The sequence below is a fragment of the Sitophilus oryzae genome, unplaced genomic scaffold (assembly GCF_002938485.1).
Source record: "Sitophilus oryzae breed Bouriz unplaced genomic scaffold, Soryzae_2.0 scaffold_41_pilon_pilon, whole genome shotgun sequence".
NCBI lineage: Eukaryota > Metazoa > Arthropoda > Insecta > Coleoptera > Curculionidae > Sitophilus > Sitophilus oryzae.
In genome coordinates this window covers 3405639-3424894 of record NW_022146996.1, presented here as the reverse complement: position 1 = coordinate 3424894, position 19256 = coordinate 3405639, and the positions used below count along the sequence as shown (strand labels likewise).

The 19256-nt window shown below is 32.8% G+C and overlaps 2 protein-coding genes across 2 annotated transcripts in view; one reads left to right on the top strand and one right to left on the bottom strand.

Annotated features, from left to right (window-relative positions):
- LOC115885674 overlaps window positions 1–19256 on the top strand; it is a 528892-nt gene that overhangs the window by 101822 nt on the left and 407814 nt on the right. The window lies entirely within an intron of this gene.
- The window catches only part of LOC115885675 (juvenile hormone epoxide hydrolase 1-like), a 48476-nt gene continuing 29896 nt past the window's right edge, over window positions 677–19256 (bottom strand). Inside the window, exons 4-7 of the mRNA XM_030904657.1 lie at window positions 16229–16384; window positions 9659–9910; window positions 5890–6124; window positions 677–1022 (exon numbers count right to left, since the gene is read on the bottom strand). Of these exons, the coding sequence (XP_030760517.1) occupies window positions 800–1022; window positions 5890–6124; window positions 9659–9910; window positions 16229–16384 (866 nt within the window). The 3' untranslated portion in view covers window positions 677–799. The remainder of the gene's footprint in view (window positions 1023–5889; window positions 6125–9658; window positions 9911–16228; window positions 16385–19256) is intronic.

Genomic DNA, 19256 nt, shown 5'->3' with positions numbered 1-19256 from the left:
ATGGTAAAATTTAGGAATAAACAAATTTCAAGTTGCCTAAAGAATTTATTTTTTTTGCAAATGTTATGGGTTACGCAGTAGCGAAATACCCCCAACCCCCCAGCCAGACTTAGGATTCTGGGTTTACCAGTTAATAAACTATACATTTTTAGTTATTCTAGCTTGCCTAAAATATGTTCTCTAAATATGTCGTCAGCTCTTAGGCTAATATTTGAAGTGTAACTTTTTACTAACAGCTATTGAATTGAAGAATTTGATGGACATGTTCGAAAAAGTGTAGCTTGAAATGTTGAAAAAGTAATAAATTAAAAAATTATTTTTTACGCGTAAAAAATAATTTTTTACGTGTAACAAATATTTCTTTACGTGTAACAAATAGCCCTATACGCGTAAAAAATATTTTTTTACGTGTAACAAATAGTTTTTCACACGTAATAATTAGATTCACTTTCATAAAAGTTGTATTAGAATATCAATATTTTTTATAAACACGTGGACTGCTCACAAACACATGTCGTGTCACTACGTATTTTTAAGCCGTGTCTAAACCACTTTTACCACTCTTCGTTACCACTAGCTCGTGTGTCACGGCCTTGAATTTTTACTCCCAGCGCGCGTAAAGAAATTTCACTTCAAAAATTGATCATTAAAACAATAATTATAAAATACGTATAAATAGAGAATTATTTTGTACTATCTTTATTCAGTTCTCTATAAAAGTAGAAAAAATAGTTCATCCAACAATTATAATTATCAACGTATTCAAATAACTTGTCTCTCTAGATTTCTATTGATTCTTCTAAAGTTCTGGATTTTTCTTTGCCGATTTTCTAACGATTTCAACAAAATCGTACACATCTTTCGCCAGGACATCTGGTAGTTCAAACGCAGCAAAATGTCCGCCATCTTCGTGGTCGGACACGTGGACCAGATTTTTGTATCTCTCTTTTAAAATGCTCTTCGGAAGATAGGCAATTTCGTTTTTGAATCGACTACAGCCAGAAGGAATTGTAATAGGGATACTGTAAAAATAAAGTTGGTATTATTGATATATCTACACAAAAAAAGTTACAATTAATGACTAAAAAATAATACTATTTTCCTTGTCGAAAATTTATTGTGTAGAATTCTATATAAATCTTAAGGAAGACCCTGTGCTTGTAAAATCGTCTAATTATTTCTTATTTTTGAATGGATTTATATCAAACCGTGTTATTATTATACAGGGTGGTCCGAACTCTATTCCGGAAACTTCGTCAGCATATTCTGCAGATAAAAATAAGTGAAAAAGTTCGTATAAATGTATGTTCTAAAATGCTTACTTTTGGAGATCCAGGGTGTAGAAGTTTCATTTTTATTTCGATTTTTTCCAATTAATTTATGAAGTAAAGTCAATATTTGTATGAAAATTTGTGTTTTTGAGTTTTTTAACATGAGAAATTTGATTTTGATGATGTCAATAAGAGCCCTACTCGTAGAGGGCACCACCTATATATTTTTAACTGGTTTGAAGAGTAACAACATTCCGTCCGTACCTGTATAAAAGTACTGGGTAAAAAAATATACATTTACCACGGTTTTTACGTAAAAAAAAGTCTTTTGTTAAAAATCCTTGGCTACGAGTAATGGTTCTAGAGATATATGGAATCGAAATTATATCAATGCCTATCATTGATATAAATTAAACATGTTAACTAAATAGTTATTAGACCGAAATCATAAATTTGAAATGTTTTTGTGCCAAAAATTCTTAGAAATATTTATGATTAATTTAAAAAAAAATTCCCTAGTTTATTATTTTAATCAAATAACTATCTACTCAACATGTTTATTTTTTTGTCAATAATGACATGTATTGACTATTTCCATTCGAAATATCTTGTGAACGGTTGCTCATAGCGAATCGAACATTATGAATTTATATTATAAGAAGGTAGAATAAATTAGTATCAGTATGGCAACAATCGAGTAGTCATTTACATGACCCTAAACATATTTTTACACCTTTACGTAAAAAATTTTGTTAATGTATATTTTTTTATGCAGTAAAACCAGTTAAAAAATATGAAGGTGGTGCCCTCTACAAGTCGGACTCTAATTGACATCAAAATCAAATTTCTCATGTCAAAAAACTCCCAAACACCTACTTCCATCTAAATATGGACGTTACTTCAGAAATTATTTGGAAAAAATCAAAATAAAAATGAAACTTCTACACCCTGTATCTCCGAAACGAAGCAAACGAATATGCTACCAAAGTTTCCGGAATACAGTTCGAATCACCCTGTATATAAAAGTATTTTTAATTGAAATTGTCCTAATCAGCTCGATCTATTGATGATGTTGCCAGTATTACTCATCAAGCAATACCTACTACTGTTATATTAATCAATTAAGGCCGCGTAAAACAAACATAACATATACAATTTTATATACTAATTCATTATAATAAAATTAATAATAAACATATTGCAATTATATTCCTGCAGATTGAGTGTTTTTTTTTAATATTTTCTCCACATATTATAAACGCGTGTTCAAATATTAATTGTGTGGAATATACAGGGTGTCCCAGGCTGAGCGTGCATTAGAAGTTTCTAGAGAACTAAAACATCTAGCTCGGAGATTTTTTGTACATCACAGTTTTACAACGAGATTTATCGATTAAAAATATTTTCGATATGGCGGCACTTCCGGAAATACCGGAAGTTGACAATAACTTTCTAATTTTTAATTGGTGCCTCCATTTTTCATTAAATACTTAAATTCTCTGTAAAATTTCATGAATTTTGATATTAAACAGTCTATATCTAACATTCGCCGTTTTTGAGAAAAAAACATATTTAAAATCTTTGAACGAAAAAAACTACCTGTCAAAAATATCTGTATAGCCTAAACGTCAAATTTAATGATTACCACAGTCACTGTGCCATAGAGAGAAAACATGTTGGTATTTATGTCAAAAATTAAACTGTTCGAATGTCATATAATAATGGCCGCATCTGTCATAGAATTGAGCGATTAAAAAATTATCATAAATCATTTTTTTTCAAATGGAAACCCACTTTTTTTATTTCACTAGTGAAAAGGCTTTTCAATTCGTTACATTTTGACTATAGACATGTTCCTATACCTAAAATAAATCGTTTTTAAGTTATTTAAGATTACGTTTTAAAGCGTATATTTTTCTTGATTTTAACCAGTAGCCTATGACTTTAAACGTCAAGTGATGTAAAACAATAGATCTGGCCATGTCATATTGTAACGCTTTCTTCAAAAAGCAGCATCATTTCCGAACCAACTTTGCGCTGTTTTTTTTCGATCATACGGAATATTATTAATAATATGAGGCGTTGCGGATAGTAAGGGCGAACCTTTGAATAAGAAGACTAAGGAAGGAGCATATCAAAAATCTTAGGTACACCGCGATGGGCCTCAAATATGGCCGACTTAAATTCCGGTTTATCAGTGTCGTTCTAATTTTATTTAAAAAATGTAAAACTATGATGTAGGGTAGACGTGGGGTAGACTCAATAATTTGTTGTTTTATTTTACGTTGTGAATAAATGTTGGTAGTTATTAAAATTGTTATAAAAATATATAATTCTAATAAAAATAGAAAAGTTATAATAAGTATTTATTAACACAAACATCCGATACGCTACTGAAGCAGGTAAGTCAAATTAACGTATCTAAATTCTTTGACATCTAACCTTTGACAAGTAATAAATAAAAGCTAAAATGCAAGAAAAATATATAATTTAGTTAATTTAAGTGAATTTCATAAATGATCGGTTTACTACACGTATGTATATTATATAGTCACTTACTAGCAAAAAGTGTTCCAATATTTCACTCAATTTTTGCCGAGATTTACCGCACGCTACACAACCAACTATTTTAGAGTCTTTTTCGATAAATCGCGATATTGTCACTGTTAATTTAAGTTCTGCCACAATTTCCATCTAGATTTACTACCTTTATAGAACTATCAGTAGTAGAATAAATAATAAATAACATAAAATAAGCTCCGTAAAGACTGACAATCCACAAAATTTCAAATCAAATTCAAATGTGTCAAATGAATCGTCAAACAGAACTGTCAAGGATCCCCACCCTAGAGTGCTTTTTCCGCCCACCATGCATGAATACATGGATAGCATTATGCTCCTTCCTTAGTCTTCTTATTCAAAGGGGCGAACACAACATTGTGTCAAAATTTTTTTTCATAATTTCATTTTACATTACAATTCCTACCTCATAGAACGGTCGAATTGTTGACTTCGTCTTTGCTTCGCCTTACAAACAAACACTTTGAAATAAACGAAAGTTTCAGATATGCGATAGCCGAGCGGGTAGTAAGGGGAACTCAACAGTCTTGCGCGGAACCGATATTGGCAGCGCGTGACTGATTCGTTTAGTAAGCTTGCTTGTTAGTTCATGTTTATTTTACTCCACCCTTTTGTTGAATTCGCCCGTCTGCAAATTTCTTTAAACTCAATTTTCTCAACAGTAGCTTTTGCTGAGTTCGCCCTTACTATCCGCAACGCCTCATATCAACTATTAGATATCACTAAAGAGCGAAAATACGAGATATAGTTTAATAAGTACATTTTTTAAACTCTTAAGCAGGCAGTATTTGTAATATAAAAGATTTAAATAATTCGTTTTCTGACAGATGGAAATAGAGTGTCTGACCGTTTGACACTTAATGTCAAAGGAAGCTAGATAAAATCAAGAAAAATATACGTTTTCAAAATTAAATCTTAAATAACTTAAAAACGATTTATTTTAGGTATAGGAACATTTTAGTTAAAAAGTGAAAACAACGAATTGAAAAACCTTTTCACTAGTGAAATATAAAAAGTGGGTTTCCATTTGAAAAAAAAAATTTAAGATAATTTTTTAATTGCTCAATTCCATGACAGCTACCGCCATTATTATATGTCATTTGAACAATTTAATTTTTGAAATAGATAGCCACATATCTTCTCTTTATGTCACAGTGGCTGTGGTAATCACTAAATTTGACTTTTAGGCTATACAAATTTTTTTGACAAGTAGTGTTTTTGTCCAAAAATTTTAATTTTTTTTTCTCAAAAACGGTTAATGTTAGGTATAGAGTGTTTAACATCAATATTCGTAGGATTTTACACAACATTTAAGTATGTAATAAAAAATTGGAGCACCATTTAAAATAAGAAAGTTGCTGTCAACTTCCGGTATTTCCGGAAGTGCCGCCATACTGAAAATATTTTTAATCGATAGATCTCGTTGTAAAACAGTGATGTGCAAAAAATCTCCGATCTATATGTTGTGGTTCTCTTAAAACTTCTAATGCACGCTCAGCCTGGGACATCCTGTATATCAACATAAAACGAGATGTAATTAACGAAATATCATCGTAACAACAGCTATTTTAGAAACGTCTAGATTTACTTGTTTCACTGAGATATATGAAAAAAAAATCCTTTGTCTCGGGTTAGAGTTACAGATACCGCCACATTTTGGAAATAGCTCAAAATGAACGAGGCAACAAAAAACGCCAAAAGAAATCCCCCACGCCCCCCTCACGAGTAGTTTTCAGGCGCTTTTAAGAATCGAATGTACGTCGATGGAAACCGAAATGAATCAAGACAGCTGGAAATAAATCGAAATGCGACAAAGTTGGGCGACGAATTGCGACCTTGATCTGTTTCGAAGAGTTCTCTGTATAGTGTAGAGGACGTTCCAATATAACCATTTCACTTACGAGCAACCTTTATGCCGGCAAAAGTTTTTTTTATATTTATGTTTTCTAGTAATATTCTCTACTAGTCTGAGGAGTACCGTCAATTAATTTACACAACGTAACCAAATAGAAATATTTTTTTTTTCTGAAATACTTACCGATCAATTCCTAAAGCATGCCGTGCTTTATTAAAATTCTCCGAATAGAGTCTCATTGAGGTGGTGATTGACCTGGTCACCCAGTATATCATAACGTTGTCCAATAGTTTATCCAGTGTAAATTTTCTTGTCAGTCCACCATCATCCAAGTCTTTCCACTCTGGATTAGTCCAAGTGGTAAATTTTTCGATTATGTAAGCAGCTAAACCGGCAGGACTGTCTCTGAGAGCTACTCCTACAAGGATAAATATTTGAAAATAATGTTTAATAAATTATACGTAGTGATTCAAAAGCTAAAAGGAAAACCAGTACACAATGTACTGGGTGGCTAAGAATAGACGCCACAAAACCTGTCAGAGATGTAGCTGGCATTACTGTCATCCTGTCCGAGAATTGTGAGATTTAGATTAGCACTGCGCCGGCGCCATTGTGCGTTGACAGTCGTCTACAGCGCAGCGGATAAACTTACTTTTACTTTTTCGTATCCGGATTATGGTTTATTAGCTCAGTAATGGGCTACGTCCAATGCTTCGCGTTTAGCCAGCCATAGGTCATCGAGGGTACGTATGAGGGAGCACGCAGAACATTGAAGAAGATGTTCCATGTCCTGAAAGGCGCCGCAGTCGCATTTGTCGTCATTTCTGTCCAGCAAACCCCATTTGATCAAATTGGATTTTACTAGGGCTACCCCAGTTCTGATACGGTTGAGCATTCTCCAGGTTTTCCAGTCGCTAGAAACACCATTTGGTGGGTCCTCTCTAAGTGGGTGGTGGGAGGGAGGTTCATTCAGGGGATGGTGTCTGGATTTAAGTCTACTTGGGCCGCAGTCTTGGCCAAAAATTGAGTGACGAGCATCAAAGATTTGTTTTAGCTTCTCAGTATGGTCATGAGCTTTTCTGCGTAAATCGGGGCTTGTAAAACCTGCGGCCTTGTAAAGGTTTTCTAAGGGGGTGGGTTTCATACAACCTGTCACTATTCTGCATGTTCTATTCAGGCTGATGTTCACCTTTTTTGCATGGGCAGATCAATACCACACTGGGCAGGCATATCCTTTTTTTTTAACCAATTTATTTATTCCCTCATATAAAACATATACAGAGAAGACCAGGCTACTAGTAACATAGCAAGTTGCCGGACGAATTTACGTTTACCCAATTTGCGTTCGTACTCGAGATTCACTGCCGGCTAGTCGGCTAGTCAGGCAGTACGCAGTTGCAGTTGTGCTTGGACGGGTCGGTCGTGACAGACTAGGAATACGACGCGAGGAGTGCCGAGTATTTATTATTTTCATTTTAAGTGTTTACCTTCACTTAACGTAACATTTAAAATAAAAATACTTAAATCTTTATTATTTGAGTGTGTTTACAAGCCAAAACTAAAAATAAATAAATTCTCTAAACCCCAAAAAAACTAAGTTATAACAAGTTTTGAAAAAGACCACCTTCTTGTGCTAGACAGAAGCCTAGGCGGTCGTAAAATCCCCGTCTGACATTGGTTAACCTATTAAGGCTAATAGTTTGGAAAGCCTCTCGTATTTTTACTTGAAGCTCATCCAGATTATTAGCCCTATTATGACCATACACTTTGGGTTTTACATAACCCCACAAAAAGAAATAATTGGGAGAAAGATCTGGTCACAAAGATGTCCACTAATTAAACGGTTAAACACTTGCTTTAACTCCTGTTCTTCATTAATCAACACATCAGGCTTCTTGTGTTTTTGTGGGTACACGTACCCATGTGTTTCAAAATTATTAACTCTTGATATAGTAGGTAAAGATAGAATTGCCCTGTTTACAAAAGTTTGTGGAAAAATTGTTTGTATATCCGAATAAGACCTATTTTGGAAATACCATTTTACAATTTGAATTTTCTCACGAACTTCGTAAACATCCCTTATTTTACTTAAAAAATAAATTTTACACCAGAACGGTCGCGAGAATCTATGTATTTGTTTTGGCTATTAAAACACGAATAAATACAAATTATGAAACATTCTTATCACATATCTACCTATTTTTATTTTATCGCATTTTTTCGCCTGCTTTTTATCCGCCAGGCGGGCTAATTCGTCCGGTTCTGCCTATGTTACTAATACGGTGGTCCGGTCTGTATACAACACATAAATAATGCACAGCATATACATATCATAGAAGATCTGGGTGTCGTTCTTCTTCATCTGTCGCAGCATCAGTGACCTGTTTGTACCAGATCCTGGCCAGATGGTGATATTCAGCAGTTAAGAAATATAGAGCTTCAGCAGAAATCCTGACCACGATAGGTTTGTCTCCCCATTTACTATTGGTCAGCTTCCTTATAAGGGAATTTCATGCTGCTACTTTTGTGCGTGTTTTTTTCGCAGTGATATTTGTAAGTTAATGTTCTGTCCAGCACGACGCGACGCCAAGATAGGTAGGCTTATCTGTGTGTTCTAGTGGTGTCCCGTTCCATGTGACATTAAGTCTGCGGGTCGCCTGTCTCGAATTCAGGTGGAATGCACTCACTTTAGTTTTAAAGATTTTTTTTGTAATAAGTTGACATTGTTTTTAGGGCGATTTCTAGTTTCTCCTCGATATCTTCGAACCCGTTTCCTTTAACTGTTATTGCTAGGTTATCTGCATATGCAAAGGTTCTAGTGTTCTCTGGAACAGGTTGATCATTTGTGTATATGTTGAAAAAGAATTGGTGCCAGCACGCTCCCTTGTGCCAGCCCATTCTTCTGGTTTCGCCATCGACTCTTTTTGCCCTCGAGCGTCACGAAAAACTGCCTATTTTTGAACAAGGATTCAAGTATCTTGACTAGGTAGTAATGTTTCAAGGTCTCGTTGGCTTTAGGCTGTAATATCTTGTGGTTAACCGTATCATAAGCGGAACTTAGGTCAACTAGGGCCAGTCCTATAAAGAATACTGTACCGTAGTTCTACTTTCAGTCAATAGAGTGATTGGTTGCCGGAAGCAGTGTTGTCATTACTACTGATTAATCCGTAGATCTACGGATTTTGGATACAGTACATTAATAATATGGATTTTCTATCATTAAATAATTTAATTTAATATTATATGATTAAATAAAGAACGGCGTCAGAGTTGGGCTGGAAATGAAGATCGCTATTATTTCATATGTAAAATATTATGGTAAATGTCAATAACCCATCATTTGACGACTAACTAAACGACTTTTTTCGATCATAAGACATATTCAGTACCTATAAAATAAATTTTATTTTCGTTGTTTATTCTATGTTTAACACGAATATGTTTTCAATACATAAACGCGGATTTTTCATCCAAAGATATTTCCGTCAAAGGTATTACGGATATTACACATTTTATTATGGCAACACTGTCGCTTTCAGATCCACACCTTCTTCGATGTGCCTTCGCTGGCCGAATTAGAGAAAATAAGTGCTTTATGCGTTGGCTGCAGAACGATTGGTGTCTCCACCGTACAGCACTTGAGATGTAAGGGGAAATTAAATCAGCCTTGTCTCGAATTCGCCCATTAGGTTGCGTATCTTCCCAATTCTTTCAATCAACGATAATAGTTTTCAACTAAGAAACTTAGAAACAAAAGAAAAAATATATAATGCCAGTGCCTTCAGTGACGCTTTGCAAATTTTCCCAACGTAGTAGTTAAAACTGTGACGTTTGTCGGATACAGGGGCCAAGGTCTTGTACCACATCCCAGTTTTAAATTGTAATACTTTTTATGTCGTAATCGTATATGATTTTTAACGTTTTAGCGTAAAATGTATTTAATTTCACTTACCAACAGTGTCAGGTTTGGTTGACTGTAGATGCATATAGCCAGTTTCCAACAATATAAAACTGAATGTCTTAGACAGTGGATAATTTGCTTCAATTTCGTACCCCTCTGCTATTAATGAGGGGAAAAATGATCCTATAAAAAGCTTTAAGTTGGATATGGGAGAGTTCACAAAACAGAGGTTTTTGTGAATAGCTATAACATGATCTGCGAATAGAATAGCAATATCTGTAGAAATAATAGAACCCCAATCTCCTGAAAAAAAATTTACTTTATTAAATATATAGTTTATATAGGAGGATTAAAAAATATTGATGTTTCAAATTACAATATGAAAAATTGAAAATATCGAATAAAAATAGAGTGTCGCAAATAAGGCCGGAGAGGATTTTTTTATTAATTGATTTAGGGGGTAAAATCCCCCAAATTTGGGGGTACGGCAGTGCCCCCGCCAAGTCGAGCACAGCCGTACCATCCTTTTTTCGAAGGTATTAGCGGCATATTTGATCACCCTGTAACTTCGTTGTGGATAAAGCAAGAATATTAGTTTTCACTACACTTGAAGACATACTATAGCTGGCTAGGTTATCAAAATATCTAGTAATTATCCCTCATAGTTTATGAATTATCGCTTGTCAAATTTCTTTAATTTCGACATTGACTCACTGACAGATCATAAAAATTCTAAAGTACTTCTAGATGTGTCACAAACTCCAAATTTAGAATTTTAGGTAGCTTTAAGCTTATAAGCAAAGGAAAAAATGAAAAATTTTGAAATATCCTTATGGATTAAAAGTTAGCTGTCTAGCCGCGACCGGTAGCTGGCTTTCCAGTCGAGAAAAAGGTAGAAAACTAGAATTAATCGAAGCGGTCTTTTCTGATTTTATTTATACAGGGTGAGTTTCCTACGATGTTCTCTATGGATATCTTGAAAACTACTGGAGATAGAGAGTCGGTTAAATGGGGAAAGAATTGCAGTTTTGTGGGGTCACAAATATGCGCCTTTCAGATTTTTGAAAAAGTTCATGGCTTACTAGATATTTTGAAAGAAAGAAATTTCGGTTATTTTAAAAATTGTCCCCAATTCCATTATAAGCTATTTTAGACAAAAAGTTTTCAGATAAAAGTTGTAGATAATCACATCCTTAATGAGTTCGTGTCCTCTGTTTTTTTCTAAAGCCTGTCATTTTTGACATATGACACAAACATATGTTTTTTTAAATGGAAACCATAGTTGGCCATGACTTCATAAAAAGCGGCATTTTTTAAGCTTTTTAGCGATATCAGCTATAATATGTTTTTTTTCGAAAAATTATTGAGTTATAGCCAATTCTTATCATTTTTAAACAATTTCAGTTAGTTAGCCATGGAAACAAGTTCAATCGCCGTTACTCTCAGAAATGTGAAGCTGTCACATTCAAACTTTGTAAATTCAAATAAACAAAAATTGTAAATATGAATTTCTCAAATGAAGAAAAGCGTGTAGATACTCGCGCATCAATAGAGTGTTTCCAAAATGACTTTCATTATGCCCTCCCCCCCACATAATGAAAGAAATGTTAAAAATTATTTATATCATAATAATATAAACTCAGGGATAGGAAGAGGTGGACTAATTGCATAGGCCTCCTCGATCAGCTGACCTATCCATTTTAGATTTTTTTATGCGGTATGGTTAACAATAAGGTTTACTAAAGAACTTATGAATTAAGAGAGGCACTCGAGAAGTGGCGCTACGAGAGAAGTTTAATTAAGTCAACCGGTCCTTTTGTGAGAATAGGTAATAATTCAGTTTTAAAAAGATGTAACTCTCAAAACAATGGCGGATTTTTTGAACATTTTCTAAAATAACTTAAAGTGTATGCAGTGACTGCAGCGATATTATTTTTTAAGTTTTAGTTTTTGTAATGTAAATTCTAAAGAACCGTTTAGTAATATATTCTGACTTTTTATAAGTTATAAATCAAAAAAGAACAGAATGTCATGCAATTTAAGTGAAATTAGTCAAGAAAAATAAGAATTGGCTATAACTAAAATTAACTTTTCTAACAAGTCTTGAAAATCGTTCTCTAAAAAACATTCACCGGTCAACGTATCCTCGAAAATGTATGGTCAAGAAAAGTTGAACCAATAATCTTACACGCTTTTCTTCATTTGAAAAATTCATATTTACAATTTTTGTTTATTTTAATTTGACTGGATAAAAATGACAGGCTTTAGAAAAAAACGGAAGACACAACCTCATTAAGGATGTGATTATCTACAACTTTTATCTGAAAACTTTTTGTCTAAAATAGCTTATAATGGAATTAGGGACAATTTTTAAAATAGCCAAAAAAAAACAAATAGAATTTTTTTTTTCGAAATATCTAGTAAGACATGAACTTTTTCAAAAATCTGAAAGGCGCATATTTATGACCCCACAAAACTGCAATTCTTTCCCCATTTAATCGATTCTCTATCCTCTATCTCCAGTAGTTTCCGAGATACCCATAGAGAACATCGTAGGAAACTCTTCCTGTATATCAATGTACCTATATACCAACAATAATTCAAGGATTATGATTTTTTTCTAGTCAGACTTTAACTTGTAATAAAGTCCCTGTTTATTTTTTAAGTTTAATATGTTAATTGCAAGGCTTGGACATATTTCGACCAAGGCTTGATAGCGCGGTGGCAAAGTTTTCCGCTAGTTCGGAAGGCCGAACTCGGGTGGCTACATCGGGACACAATTTTTTTAATTTTATTTTCGTTACTATTTTGATTGTAAAATATTAAATACATATCTTGATTCAATTGATATTATCTGACTTAATTAATTATACGTTAATTCAAAGTTTATGAGTTATAGTCAAACTTCTTTAATATTATTTTGAATGACCCGAAAAAAAATAGAAGGATAACCTACAAAAAGAAATAAGATCCCATCAAAAACATAGAATGTAAAAAATGCCAAGTCTCGCAACACAATTCCTCCGCTATAAAAAGTTGTGAGATCTCATGTAAAACCAAGTCAGTTTATTTTATTTAGTCTTCCTTTACGCACCTATTCAACAATTTTGATATAAATTGTTAGTATCAATATTAGTCATCTTTATTTCTATATTAATTATAATGACTTGGCAATTGCACGATATGATATTCTATAGTAATTAAAAAACTTTATTCTTAAGTGCACCGTTTATTAGATTTACTTAGTAATCGAAATAGTAGATTATTCTTTTTTATAATTATGGTGCCGTGCATGCAATTGCCAAGTCATTATAATTATTATAGAAATAAAGATGACTAATATTGATACTAACAATTTATATCAAAATTGTTGAATAGGTGCGTAAAGGGAGACTAAACGAAATAAACTGACTTGGTTTTACATGAGATTACACAACATTTATAGCGGAGGAATTGTGTTGCGAGACTTGGCATTTTTTTACATTCTATGTTTTCGATGGGATTTGACTTTAGCGTTAGTTTTTGATTTGAATTAGTTTAAAAATTACATAATAAAATTAACATTTTTGATCTCAGGTATCTAAAAGGTAATTTTTAAACAAATTATTTGAAAAAGTTGTTTATTTTTTACTTACATAAGTATACCAGCTTTCAGCTATCTAGATGATTTTTTTTTCATTTTTTTAACCAATATGAGCTGTTTCTTGAGATAGAGGCAAAATCATTATTGATGGTGTAACGTTTATTATTTAGATATTTATCTACACTCACTAGCACAGAGCCTATACAGGCCGAGGTTCAACAAATTAGAGACAAGCTGAAATTTGGCATGGAGCTTCATTTTGTAGATCTTTAATCATCCTGAAACCCCAGCGATGAACCGTTGAGCCCGTCATCCCAAAACCACCCCTACAAGGGGTAAAAATGGCCCTTTTTTTACTTTTTCTTCAATAACTCTAAAACTACAAATTTTAGGAAAAAAAGTTACGAGTAAAAAATTTAAGAGAAAAAAATTTCCTACCACATAGGTAAAGAACCAAAATTTTTAGAATTTCAGTGGGGCAGGTGCGAATTCTTTAATTTATGAGGATTGTTTTAATAACCCACCATTCTGTGTTTAACTTCAAATGAAAGCATTTTTGAGATAAATCTCGAGACCAAAAAATTTATTAGTACAAGTTCCTATAAGAACGATCTTTTTAATAAAAGTAAGTTACCAGTGGCGGAGATATATTTTTTTAAATGTGCGTTTTTTACATTTTAAAAACATTGAATATGAAAAATTGCAATTTTACAAATAATTTTCCATGAAAATATTGAAAAATTTACACGTTTAATAACAAAATAAGAAAAACCTTAGCCAAAAATAGGATAACTTATTTTAAGGATTTTCCTCATTCACTTCCACATTTGTTGGCTTCATACATGTAATGCCATTGCATTGACCACATGGCATAGTGCAGGTGAGTCCAATTCACTTGCATGTATACATGCTAAAACCCATGTAGGAGCAATGGACTGGTTTGAATGTATTTGATTCATCTCTCGATTTTTCAGATTCCAACCCCAATCTTGCCGTGGTAAATTGTTATTTAACCAAGCCTGTACCTGTAAGTTAAAAATGAGAATTTAGTTTAACATTTGAATGCAATATATATTTAACATAAACTCTAAGTCCATGATATTTCGCACTATTGGAGGTAGGTGGTAGTGATGTCAAGTTGAAGTTGGTATTAAGACTTCGTTTAGGTACTCTTGATAAAGCATGTATCTGGCACTATCCAAATCTACTTTTTTGTTGAGTTTTTAACATATGCTGCTATAAAAAACTGAGATGTAACTTCTTCTAACTTCTCCTTTGTAGCCTCGGGATTATAAAATTATTTTAATAGCTCACATAACTTTTTCTTCTGGATGGTGTTCACTAAATTAATCTTCCCTTTATTGAATACAGCAGACGTTGTGTCACATTCTTCAGATCCCCCAATTTTTGTTGTAAGGCCGATATGTCGATTATTTTATTTAGTTTTGACACCTTTCCCGGACGAATCATAAACAGTCTCTTGTGGCAATAATGAATCAGTAACACCATATTGACCGTATCTTCGCTGACTACTACGGTCCCTTCTGGTAAATTGTCACTTATTACGACCGCTGTAGTTACAATAAGAGGAGCGGCATCACCATCAGCGAATTTAACATTGATTCCATTTTCCAACAATACTTCATAGCCATCAAAAACAAGAGTGACATTTTTACCATAGTGATATGTTATATAATTACTATAGTATTGAGAAAACAGATCTGAAACTATCGAAGGGTACAGGCTTGGTTAAATAACAATTTACCACCGCAAGATTGGGGTTGGAATCTGGAAAATCGAGAGATGAATCCAATATATTCAGACCAGCCCATTGCTCCTACATGGGTTTTAGAGAAAAAATTTTGCAATTGCTCTTCGGGAGGCTGTAAAAAAGCATGTACATGCTAATGGGACTCACCTGCACTATGGCATGTGGTCAATGCAATGGCATTACATGTATGAACCCAACAAATGTGGAAGTAAATGAGGACTATCCTTAAAATAAGTTATCCTATTTTTGGGCTAAAGGCTTCTTATCTTGTTATTAAACGTGTAAATTTTCAATATACCTATTTCATGGGAAATCATTTGTAAAACTGCAATTTTTCTTATTCAATGTTTTTAAATGTAAAAAACGCAAATGTTATCTCCGCCACTGATAACTTACTTTTATTAAAAAGATCGTTTTTATAGGAACTTGTATCCTAATAAATTTTTTGGTCTCGAGATTTATCTCAAAAATGTTTTCATTTGAAGTTAAACATAGAATGGTGGGTTATCAAAACAATCCTCCTAAATTAAATAATTCGCACCTGCGCAACTGAAATTCTAAAAATTTTGGTTCTTTACCTTTGTGGTAGGAAATTTTCTTTTCTTCAATTTTTTACTCGTGACTCTTTTTCCTAAAATTCGTAGTTGTAGAGTTATTGAAAAAAAAGTAAAAAGAGGGCCATTTTTACCCCTTGTAGGGTTACCCCGGTTTTGAGGTGACGGGCTCAAGGGTTCATCGCTGGGGTTTCAGGACGTTTAAAGATCTGAAAAATGAAGCTCCATGCAAAATTGCAGCTTGTCTCTAATTTGTTGAAGGTCACCCATGTAAAACGATGTATCGGCCCTGAGCTACACCGGCACCTTAAAATTTAGATGTAATTTAAAGTTTAATATATTTTGTTCTAAGGGACCGATTTTGATGATTTTTAAGCAATTTATAGTTAAATTATTTGACTTTTTATTATCTAAAATCATTTTCTAAATTAAAAATAAAAATTTCATCTGTTAATTATACGAGGGAAAACAAAATGTAGATATTTTGGTGAAAGTTTGAAACACCCTGTAGAATATATTAACAAAGCAAGCGATTTGAAAATTATTTTATCATCTAGGTACATATTTTCTCGATAGTTTGTTTTTTTACTCATCTCAATAGCTTTATTTTTATTGGAGATATTCGCTTTTGAATATCGAACGACAGTGGCGAAAGACATTTCAAATTTACGTATTGTGTTTTATAGTATTGTTTTTAAAATGTTAGTATTTACCTCCTTGAATGTAATATTTTTTGTATTTCAATTTTTGCATGAGATTATCGAAAATCTTAGCTATTCCGAACGGTCCCAGTCCTTGCTTGGATGCCCCATCGGAGAATCCATATCCAGGTAAAGAGGGAGCTACTACTTCGAAAACAAAATTGCGCCCTGTAAATAAATAAACAGAATTGTAATTTATATACAAATAATGAAAATTAGCCCTGTCAGTAGCGTTTGCCGCCTAGCTGACAAAAAATGCTTAACGTTTGAAGAGGTAAGTAGAATGTATATTCAGGGAAGCGCAAGTATTTTCGGCGCCGTCGTGCGAAATAAGGGTAGCCGCCTTTCTCCAATATTATAATATTAAGCCAAAATTTCCAATGACCAGCGGCGCGGCGCTTGACATTGGTGGATAATATATGTTCACCACTAGCGTTCATAGATAAAAGTATTACTTAAATTTTATGTTATTTTGTTGATAAGTGCCAAAACATTGCTTTATTATTTTTTTATTTTATTTTAAAGTCAGTGACCGCAGGCGCCTTTAGGGCTTTTATTGGCGCCGTCGTGCGCCGCACGACCTTACCCATATGGACGGCGCGTCCCTGTGTATATTCTCTCTAAAAGCAAAAACTATTTAATGTCCCAAAAAGGGTATATATACAAATTATTTAACAAAACTTTCCAGCATTCATGGGGCCGGCCCAGGACTGAGAGTAGATATACAGGGTCTCCCAGGCTGAGCGTGCAATAGAAGTTTATAGAGAACCACAATATCTAGATCAGAGATTTTTTGAACATCATTGTTTCATAACGAGATCTAACGATTAAAAATATTTTCAATATGGCGGCACTTCCGGAAATACCGGAAGTTGACAGCAACTTTCTTATTTTAAATGGGTACCCCCATTTTTTATTACATATTAAATTCTCTGTAAAATTTTATGAATTTTGATATTAAACACTTTATACCTAACATTAACCGTTTTTGAGAAAAAAAATATTTAAAATTTTTGGACGAAAAAACTACCTGTCAAAAAATTTTGTATAGCCTAAAAGTCAAATTCAGTGATTACCACAGCCATTGTGACATAAAGAGAAGACATGTGGCTATCTATTTCAAAAATTAAATTGTTCAAATGTCATATAATAATGGCGGTAGCTGTCATGGAACTGAGCGATTAAACAAATTATCATAAATCATTTTTTTCAAATGGAAACCCACTTTTTTTTTATTACACTAGTGAAAAGGTTTTTCAATTCCGTTACTTTTTAAATATACATATTCCTATACCTAAAATAAATCGTTTTTAAGTTATTTAAGATTTAGCTTGAAAACGTATATTTTCCTTGATTTTATCTAGTTTCCTTTGACATTAAGTATCAAACAGTCAGACAATTTATTTCTATCTGTCAAATAACGAATTATTTGAATTTCGTATATTATAAATACTGACTGCTTAAGAATTTAAAAAGTCTATTTATAAAAATATAACTCATATTTTCGCTCTTTAGTGATATCTAATAGTTAATATTATTAATAATATACCGTATAATCCAAAAAAACATAGCAAAGTTGGCTTGGAAATATTTTTTTTTTAAATCAAGACAAATATACGCTTTAAAACTATATAACTTACAAACGATTTATTTTATGTATAGAAATATGTATAGTTAAAAAGTAACGAATTGAAAAACCATTTCACTAGTGAAATAAAAAAAAGTGGGTTTCCATTTGAAAAAAATGTAATTTTTAATCGCTCAATACGATGACAGCTGCGGCCATTATTATATGACATTTGAATAATCTAATTTTTGTAATTTAATGTCTTCTCTTTATGGCATAGTGGCTGTGGTAATCTCTAAATCTAATGTTTACGTTATACTCATATTTTTGACAGGTAATTTTTTTCATCCAAAAATTTTAAATATTTTTTTTTCTCAAAAACAGTTAATGTTAGGTATAGAGTGTTTAATATAAAAATCCATAAAATTTTACAGATAATTTAAGTATGTAATAAAAAATGGGGGCACTCATTTAAAATAAGAAAGTTGCTGTCAACTTCCGGTATTTCCGGAAGTGCCGCCATATTGAAAATACTTTTAATCGATATATCTCATTGTGAAACAATGATGTGCAAAAAATTTCCGATCTAAATATTGTAGTTCTCTAGAAACTTCTAATAGACGCTCAGCCTGGGACACCCTGTATAAATATACTAGCAAATCCAGCCACGCGTTGCTGTGGCTAAGGTTAGTGATGGGCAAGTACCCGGTATATTGAAATAGCACCCAGTATATACCCAAAAGTATATACCCAAAATGGTATATTGAATTTGGGTAAACACCATTGTATCCGGTATATAACAATCATACCCTTTTTAACTTAAGGTATTATGACAATTTTTGAAAACAATTTGTTGTTAAATTAAAAGTATTGAATTATTATTATCGCTATTAAAAATTGGGGTTGATGGTAGAAGGGTGAAACTTTAGGGTTGTATGTATTTTTTAATGCCACATCATAAAAAAATAAAAATAAAAAATGTTGTCAAAAAAGTAAAGAAAAAATTGAGGTGGGCCACCCTTATCACTTAGGAGTATAAAAAATAGATAACAACCTATTCTCACACCTACTGAATATACGTATAAAATTTCATTAAAATCGGTTAAGTCGTTTAGGAGGAGTATGATAACAAAAAATTAAAACAAAGTCATCTCCTATTAAAAAATAGGGGTTGATAGTAGAATGGTGGAAATTTAGGGTTGTATGTATTTGTTTAATAAATGAAAAAGTATGTAATTGTTTACTAAAAAAAAGATTGGTGAGTCACCCTTGTCACTTAGGGATATAAAAAATAGAAAACAACCTAGCCTCCAAACCTTCTCCAAACCCCCAACCCTAAAACTAACAGATCGACTAGATCTCAAATAAGTAAAAGAAGAAGAAAAAATATCATATATTCTGTTTCTAGATCCTTTATGGTTAGGAGATTATTATAGCATCGTGTGTGCACTTTTTGTGGCTACTTGGTATGTC